The sequence below is a fragment of the Nestor notabilis genome, unplaced genomic scaffold (assembly GCF_000696875.1).
Source record: "Nestor notabilis isolate BGI_N333 unplaced genomic scaffold, ASM69687v1 scaffold4986, whole genome shotgun sequence".
NCBI classification, from domain to species: Eukaryota; Metazoa; Chordata; class Aves; order Psittaciformes; family Psittacidae; genus Nestor; species Nestor notabilis.
Window position 1 is genome coordinate 103257 of NW_009932234.1, and position 9231 is coordinate 112487.

The 9231-nt window shown below is 45.7% G+C and overlaps 1 protein-coding gene across 1 annotated transcript in view; it reads left to right on the top strand.

Annotated features, from left to right (window-relative positions):
* The window catches only part of CAPN13 (calpain 13), a gene marked incomplete at its 3' end in the record, with an annotated part of 37174 nt that extends 30404 nt beyond the window's left edge, over positions 1 to 6770 (top strand). The window contains exons 15-18 of the mRNA XM_010016266.1: positions 63 to 130; positions 2365 to 2433; positions 3181 to 3259; positions 6654 to 6770. Coding sequence (XP_010014568.1) covers positions 63 to 130; positions 2365 to 2433; positions 3181 to 3259; positions 6654 to 6770 — 333 coding nt within the window. The remainder of the gene's footprint in view (positions 1 to 62; positions 131 to 2364; positions 2434 to 3180; positions 3260 to 6653) is intronic.
* Between the last annotated feature and the right edge of the window lie 2461 nt (positions 6771 to 9231).

Consider the following 9231-nt stretch of genomic DNA (forward strand, 5'->3'; position numbering starts at 1 on the left):
GACCTGATGCCTCTGCCACCCCCTTGCTCTTGCTAATTCCTCTGTTTTGTCAATCCTTACAGATGAAATGACCAGCCTGGGAGGAGGATTCAGCTTCGATTCATGCAGAGGCATTTTAGCTCTGATGGATGTATCCTTTCAGCAGAAGCAATAAACTTCCCCAGTGCTGCCCATCCTTGCCTTGAGTTATGGCTGAGCTGAGCATCCCAGTGTGAGAACCTGCAAGTAAATATTAGACACAGTCCTCAATAAATAACTGTCCCAGAGTCTATGCAGGACTTTGCCATGCATGCACTATCTCTGGTATGTCTCCTAAAAAGTGAGGGTTAACCTTCTGCTACCAGCTAACTTTGCTCTTGTTTTCCCCTCTGCAGGGCCCAGGGCTTGGCTAAGCTTCACCCGTGGGTTCAGAGCCCAAGGTGAGGAGACAGCACAGAGCTCAGGCATAGCTCAGCTCTTCCATCATGGTTGCAACGACAGTGGCCTGGGATGGCAGCTTGAGCAGGCTGCTAGCACTGCCAGCAGGGCTGGTGTTAGGAGGAGAAGCACGGTCACTGCCAGATCACAGGCACTTGTCTGGCAGGCCTTTCATCCTTTCCAATGTACCTTCCCTATTTAGATGGACCACACGATCTTGTAACCATTAACAAGACAAGACTGGTGTCATGGTTTAACCCCAGCTGGCAACTAAATACCACGTAGACACGCTCTCACTCTGTGCCTCCACCTTCCCCTCAGGTGGGATGGGGAGGAGAAGTGGACGAAGGTAAAACCTGTGGGTTGAGTTAAGAACCCACCGTTCGGTTTTATGATTTAGTTTAATAATTGAAATTAAGTGAAATATAATAGTAGTAATAATAATAGGAAAGGAGGAGGAATAAAATTCAGGAAATGCATGTGATCCACATGCTGAGGAATGCCCAGCCCATTCCTGAGCAGTGACCAGTGGCTCCTAGCCGACACCCCCAGTTTCTATACTGAGCATGACGTTCTATGGTATAGAATATGGTACAGAACATCCCTTTGGCTAGTTCAGGTCAGCTGTACTGGCTGTGCTTCCGCCTGGCTTCCTGTGTCCCTCCTCACTGGCAGAGCATGCGACTGAGAAGCCCAAGGCTTAGGGTAAGCACTACTTAGCGACAGCTAAAGATCAGTGTGTTATCAGTATTGTCACACTAAGTCTGAAACACAGCACTGTACCGGATACTAGGAAGAAAATTAACTCTATCCCAGCCAAAACCACAGCAACTGGAAATACACTGCTGGCCATTGTAGAACAAGAGAGCTCCCTGATGAAAACATAATTTCTTCCCCTTGTTTGCTCATTATCTCTTGAAATAACTTTGAGACCTATTCAGACCTTTGCCAACTGCCATGGAATGAATAAAAATGGCTAGAGGTCCCTCTCTCTTTCCAGCTTTCTGCATCTAACCAATGAAAGAGACTTCTCCCTCTTTTCCAGAGCCCCTCCTGGGCTAAATGGATGCTGTGAATGCACGGCACATGCAAAGAACTGACAAAGCCACTGCTCTGCTTTAATTCAAGATGGATTTTCATTCTCTGTGCAGTGTGTACAGTGTGACCTATCCTGACCTGCAAAGACAGGATGAGCTTTTTTCACTCAGGTTTCATAGCATTGGCACTTATTTGCTTCTATTTCATTGGTGATGAGTTTTGCTTTCAGGGAGTTTTCACCATCCCAGCTGTATTAGGTGAAGTGCACATCTGCCCAGGGATCCCAGATGGTGCGTGGAGGGGAGCAGGTCCATTGGCATAGTCCTTCAAGCATCCCTGGAGGATGTCTACGGACACCCGGGGCTCCTTCAGCTCATGGTGTGGAAGTGTTTTCTCATGTGTGGTATATGCATGGCTCAAAGGCTGCTGGTGCCTTTGACCACAGTAATGGGAACTGGCTTTTCATGCTTTTGGCTCCTTCAGTCCCTCTTCCTCCAGGAGGATCCAGCGGGAGCTAATACTATGCTGCCTTATGCACGGAGGCAAGGCAATGTACACACAAGGCCTGGAGCAGGGGGTCGTGTTCATCCACATGGACCTTTGTGCTCGGTGGCTAAATGTCAACTGAAGTGATTGCTGCAGGTTCCCTTGTGGTCAAAGGTGCTGTATGAATAGAAACCTTTCATTGTGTGTGAGCACACGTATGGGCAGCTGTACAATGTGCCAAAGAAGCTGAATTTAACTCTGAGCATAACTGAGAGCAGAAAAGCTCTTGACTTTCTCAACATAAAGTAACAGTCAGAAGAGACTGCACCTTATGTCTGGCTTTATGTGAAGGCAGCATCCTTGGGAACAAAGACAGGCAGGTCTAGCTCTCATTAACTGCTCAGTTCTTAACGAAATGCACAGCTCAACTCGAACGGCCGACTCACGCTGCAGGAGTTCGGGAGCCTCTGGCGAAATCTCACTAAGTACATGGTACATGGGGGCTGCTCTCTTTGCTCATACAGCACCCTTGGGCTTTTCATCAGCAGGGCGCAGATGTTCTGTGAGATCAAAGCACTGGGGGGAAAATGTTGATTGCTTAGGGGTCAGATTTGTTCTCATGCAAAGGCTGAGGGCTCGGGAAGCAGCAGTGTGTGTAAAGTGCTCCATACGAGCAGCCAAAGCTTTTCTAGTGCAGGGAATGTTGAGGGAAAAGTGGGAAAAGGTAGGAAGGCCAATTAGACTGAGAGTTTGATGGAAATCTCTGTCTGTGTGCCACCAGCACCGATGTTTTTAAAAGTTTTCTAAGCTGAAATGAGTTCTTGAATGGAGAAATCTGAAAAATGTCACTTCCTCATCGCTGCAGTTTGTAGTGGAAATGTGTAGGATCCAGTGAAATTTAGGAGAAATGTCTCTGCTCTGGGATAGGCATTAGGTTTGAAAGCAGTGCAGACAGTAGCTCGATGCTTAGGGTCGGTCAGGGTTGGGTGGGCTCTACTTTGTTTCATCCCTCCTGAGATGGTCTGACCTAGGACATGGGGTGCCAATTCCACATCTAGCAATGGTGCTTTTCCCCCTGACAGCACCTCAAGTGTGGCTTGTGGGGTTTCAGTGGTGTGCTGGGAAAGATGACCCCACACCATTCTGGGTCCCGGGGACTCCTGGCTTATTTGATGTGCTACAGACAATGTCTTTTTGTCAGTCAAAGTGTGAAATCTGACTTTTTCTGGATTTTTTTAGGATATCTTCAGCAAGGAAGACAGAAATCATTCTGGGTTTCTTGATGTGTTTGAACTGAAGAGTGCAATACAGGCAGCAGGTACGGCCATAGGTGCTGAGCAGCTCCATTTCTTGTCCCTGTTGCAGTGGGGGAAAGGGTGAAAAAAAGAAGGAAAGAAAAAAGAGCATCAGGAAGAAATTCGTTTGGATTGCACAGAGGTGCTAGTTAAATCACAACTCTGCTCAAAGGTTGCACTGTTGTAGTGAGACAAAGCTCATTTCAGGGGGAAACCCTTTGCAGTGCACTTAGGAGCCAGCAGAGACGCAGAGAAGCACAGCACTGACCAGAGCCTGCAGACAGCTTATCCATAGTCTCTCTAGGTGACAGACAGAACATCCAGCAGAAGAAAGGAGCAAGGAATAGTCGATGCTTGCACTTGCCCCAGTTCCTGCCGTTCCTCTCCAGGGCAGTGACTAAGTCTGTAAGGGAAAGCCACAGTGACACACATTTATTTAGTTTGCACTGACCTCTGTTGGCTACATGAATGCTGTGACTTGCAGTGCGTGCACGGGAGCCCTCCACATAGAATCAGCCAGGTTGGAAAAGACCTTTAAGATCATCAAGTCCAGCGATTCCCCAGCACTGCCAAGGCCACCACTAACCCATGTCACTGAGGGCCTCGTCTACATGGTTTGTGAACACCCAGGGATGGCGACTCTACCACTGCCCTGGGCAGCCTGTTCCAATGACGGACTGCCCTTTGGGGAAGGGATTGCTCCTAGTACCAAGCCTAAACTTCCCCTGGTGCAGTTTGAGACCATTTCCTCTTGTCCCATCTGTTGTTCCTTGGGAGCAGAGACCAGCCCCCTCCTGCTCCATCCTCCTGTCAGGCAGTTGTAGAGAGTGATCAGGTCCCCCCGGAGCCTTCTCTTCTCCACACTAACCCCCCCAGGTCCCTCAGCCGTTCCTCATCGCACTTGTGCTCCAGGCCCTGCACCAGCTCTATCGCCCTTCTCTGGACCCGCTCCAGCACCTCAATGGCTCTCTTGCAGTGAGGGGCCCAGAACTGAACACAGGATTTGAGTGAATTATATGAGTAAAGCATTTTAGCTGGGTCATCTCTCCAGAGACTTTGTGCGTGAAATCCAGCTCTGAGCCAGCAATCCTCTAGTAACTGTACAGTAGAGAAGCTCCCATTTGGCTGCCTGGAGCTTCGGGAGGGGTGTTGTCCCCAGGAGGAACCCAATGCAGAATTTCTATCCATAGAAGCTATCAGCTCAGGGGATGTATGTGTAATTTTTTTGTTGCTGAGAGGTTGAAGAGCATTAGCATCTGCCTGAGGAGCACAGCTCTAATGTGCCAAATGTCAGAGGAGAAGCTGCCAGGTCCATTCTGTGAGAAAGGTGCTAAAGTGTAAAACTGGGAAGAAAATTGTGCATTGAGGAGTCCTGGCATCCAAAACAGTGCAGCTGTTTGAAAGGATAAAAAGGCACTGTAAAATGACAAACTTAATACGTGTTAGGCTATAAGCAGTTCTGAGTAGGGGGAAGAAGAAAATGATAAACTCATTCGTGCCACCTTCTGAGCCAGACAGTTGCATTCGGATCTGGCTTTGCATTAGGATGAACCCAGTCCTGGCTTGTAAGCAGGAAGGAGTGGACAGCCCCAGAAAGCGTTTGGGAGGTTGGTGCTACCTCTGGGAATGGCATTAATGTATTTAAATACAGCTTCTAGCTAGCTGTTCCCTGAAAGTGCGCTGTGCTTTCCCCAGCAGAAGACCGAGGTTTGTGCTTAATTGTCACTGTTGTCCTAATGCTTCAGAGCTTAGTAATTATGGGTCAAATTTTCTGCCAAAATAAAGCAGGCTAGCTGCATTAACAGCAGTGCTGCCCTGAGATGTATTTAGAAACCCCTCATTGGCAATATCAAATGCATCAAAATAATAATCATAAAGAAAGGGAAGCGTAAAGTCTGTATTTTAAAGCTTGACTAAAACCAGAGTAAGGAATATAGAAGACAAAAGGTGTGAGGAGTAACCTTACAAATAAACAACAGCACATAACTGAAACATCTTGGGAACAGAAAGGACTGACACTTCGGTCTTGCTGACGAGGTTAATTGAGAGACATTGCCAGGTGAGCAGATTTCACAGCATATCCCAACCTGCCCATGCCAAATTGTCGGTGTTTTATCAGTGTAAGACATTATTATAGCATCTTGTAAGCAGCACTGAAATGCTTGCTGAAATCTGGTCTCCAGAGAGAGCTTGATTGAATTCCCACTGCCTCCCAAAGGCTAAAACTGAGATAGAACTCATTGGTCACTGCTACAGTGGTTCTTGGCAGCAGTTTATAACCAGGCTCAAAGAAGAAATATCATTACTTAGATTTTATAATTACTGACTTTTTCTCCTAGGAAGAAAATCTAAAATCATGTTTCTCTTATTAGGAATGCTACCTTAGGACCAAACGTATTGTAATTATTTAAGCATTCAGCATCGCGTGTCTGCTTCCTTCTGGAGACCTTCTCCGACTAGGCTCATGCAACCAGAGTTTGTTGATGTACTAACCCACATCCATGGGTGTATCTCCCCCTACGTAGATGTAGAGAAACTGTATTCTTTTTTGCTTGTTCAACTGATTTAATTCCAGGATGAATGCATTTAAAACTGAAAAGTCTAGAGCTGGTTGAAAAGTCAGGAAAGCTACTTCTCTTCCAGCTGAGCCACTAAAAACCAGGGGTGAGCAAATGAGACTTCTCTGAAGTCTCAGAGAATGCATTAAACCAAAGCTATCAGTCCAGCTCTCTGCAGAAAATTTCTCTTTTGTTTAGCAAATCAGCTTTTAGCACAGAATATATTTAAATCATTCCTTTTATACAGGCAGCACATTTAGGGTAGTTTTATTTAACTAATAAAAGAATCATTCTAAAAGGCAATTTTTGTTCATTCAATTGAATACCAATTTCCATCCAAACAGGCTGTGACACAAATTCTGAATAACCAGCTAATAAAAAAGAAATGCACCCTTCACCATTTCCTAATAGAAGAGAAAATGTAAAAATTAAGAATCCCAGGCATGCTGTACTGCATAATAGCATGAGCATGTGGTATCTCCCTGTTTAGCAGAAAGCAGCAGTGGTATTGTAAATGCTACACTCAGACTTTAACAGTTGTAAGCCAAAGAAAATCACCCTTTCTTATAGAAAATAAAAGCTAAATAGGCAAAGCAAGATAACATTAGATTAGTTAGCTCAGAGTTTCCTGCTTGCTGACTGAAGCCACAGTTCTAGTGACTAGAAGAACTTTGATTTTCCATCACTCTACCCTGACTCATGCACAAACCGGGGGAAAGGCAAAATGCAGAGACCTGACACAATAGGGTGGGGGGCTGATGGAGGGCCCAGCTTCTTTGCAGGGTGCCACAATGCTATCAGAGGTGGTCCATCACCCCACAGTGTGTCCCCAGTGCTGTCATTTCTCTTCCCTCCCCAGGTCTGTCCGCTAACGATCAGCTCCTGCGCCTGATGACCTTGCGGTACGGAGATGCTGCCAGGAGAATCGGCTTCTCTGACTTTGTGTGCTGCATGCTGCGCCTTGAAACCATGACCTGTGAGTCTCGGTGCTGGGGCCTGGGGGTGGGCAGGGGCTGTGGCAAAGGGGAGCTTGCAAAGCAACACTGAGTGGCAGGATGCACGGCACATAATGCTAGACGTGATAGTACATGTCCAACACATAGCTTGGAAATAACAAACCTGCCCCCAAAGTCCAGCCATGGTTCAGGCAGCCTTTTGAGCAGACTATTTGCCAGAAGCCAGATTTGTCTCCTACCCACAGGAGCAACTGGCTGGTTTAGAGAGTGGTTTAGTGCTGAGAGAAAGCAGCTGGGAATTCAGTGATGCCCTTGCTGAAAAAGGCCAGAAGGAAAGTTGCCCCCCAGATTCCCATCAGTGCTCATCAGCATGCCTGTGGGCTGCAGCAACACCACACTGCCCTGTGATGCTAATGGATATCCAGAGCTTCTTCAGCTGCCAATCCATTTTTGCTGCATGAATTAACCAGGCCTCTGCAGGCTTGCCCTTAGAGCCCCTGTGCACTAAGACTCATTTTCTAAAACCAAGATGTGTCCTTGTGCTGGTGCCCTTCCACGCAAGCTTGAGCACCCTGGTCCACAGCAGAGCTTCCTGCAGGATGGTGTGGAGCATTGCTGGTACCACTGAGGCGAGACTGCATGCATTCATGTCCAGTGATGAGTAACAAGGCAGCACATCTCAAGTGGAAGGCTTTCTTCTGTGGTTGATAATCAGAAAAGTCTGAATCACAGCAAGGGAGGTGCTTTTAAATAGGGGTTTTTTTTTCTGCTTTTAATTGGAGAGATGTTTTCCCCACCAACTTATGTAACGTTCTGTCAAATTTTGATAAGGAGAAGGGTCTGAGGTCCTTCTCAGTGGATAAAAACCCCCATGCCCTGTGTTGTGTGCAGCTATTGTCTGGTGGTTGCAAGGAGGGAATGCCTGTAAATAAGCCTTTGCCTGAAAGTAAATGGAATCCTGTTTTACAAAAGCATAATTTTTACTACTCTAATAATAAGCATTTTGACAGGAAATACTGGTAGTTAAACAAACCCAGCAATTGTGATCCCTGTGCTAGAACATTGCTACAGCAATTTAGTTCATCTTTGGAATGAGCTGGGTTTCGGCGGCGCATGGAAATGAGCGTTCATTATTTCCCATGTGTTTTTACCACTGATGTTTGATGGGCCAATAGCGGTCAATGGATCCGCCCAGATGACACTGCCTAAAACCCCATTTCAAGGGAGTACAGCAGAAGCAGCTCATAAAGCTAGAGCACGTCCTGATTTTAATGCTTTCATTAAAAGAAAAATAACTTGCAAACATCCATTTCTTTGTGATTTTACATGTCATTTGCTGTAGGTGAAAATTTTTGTGCCTGAATTAGTCCCGTGGCATCTTTTTTATCTTCAGAAAGGTCCTCTTGCATTTTACATCGATCTTCAAAAAGGTCCTTACAATTTACTAATGTGCCAGTGTAAAGACGACTCTTTTACATCCATGTGGAAAGGACTCTCTAGAAGTTTCATTGCTGTCTGTAATGAGGATCATAAAATGCTCTCAACTCTTTCAGTTATCACTTGACAGAGGGTTTAATGTGGAATACGTTTCTCAAACTTTTCAAATCATTGTGAACAAGATCGCTACAGGAGAGGATAAGAGTGACACGTAGAAATAAAAGGCAGTCCACCTTTATGATGATGTGAAAGCAGCAGGAAAGATAAAATCTGTCCCATTAGCTCATTGCTCATCCTTTCAAGACAGCTGGAGATGAGACCCAAAGCAAAGGCAGCAGCTTCTTTGCAAACTGTATTTAATGGGAGTTAATGAAGCAGTAAAGGGGCACTTACCTCTACCCAGAGGAGGCAATTTCAGCACTGCCATTTGTTCCTAGAAAGAAGTGCTAGGTGCAAGCCTAGCCCTGCAAATACAAACTGTGTCAAGGAGCTGGGTGCAACATGGGGTTTCCTTGTTCTGTGCCTTTCTTCAGAGCAGTAAGGCTGGATGTGCTTCATTGTGTTAACTTTCCTCTAAGCTTTCTCTCTGCTCTGGATCATATAGGTAGTTCTGATTGCCTCCAAAGGGGCATATGGGCAGTGCACGCCTGTGATCTCTTCCTACACTCGCCCAGCAGCCTTGCACTTTAGTCTAAAGCCAGGCAGGTTTCAAAACGTTCATGGTCTTACGATGTCTTTTGCATTCAGGGTGGGAAAAAGGCTTTTGGAGGAATGTGTCATTCAAGGATAGACAGGCTTAAATTTGTTCCAAGTTTTTATTACTGTTTATAACAGCACATTTCTAGGAGAAAAGTAATTTCAAAATAAATAATCAGAACTCAAAATTCTATGTTTTGACTTTATCCAAACACTTGGGTTTGAACGTTTCTCCTAGTCCAACTGCAATATAAATGTGCACATAGAATATCAATATTTGAATGGATTTAAATTTTCTGATGGCGAAGTGTTCTGTCAGAAAACTTTCAGCAATGTTAATTTCCAACT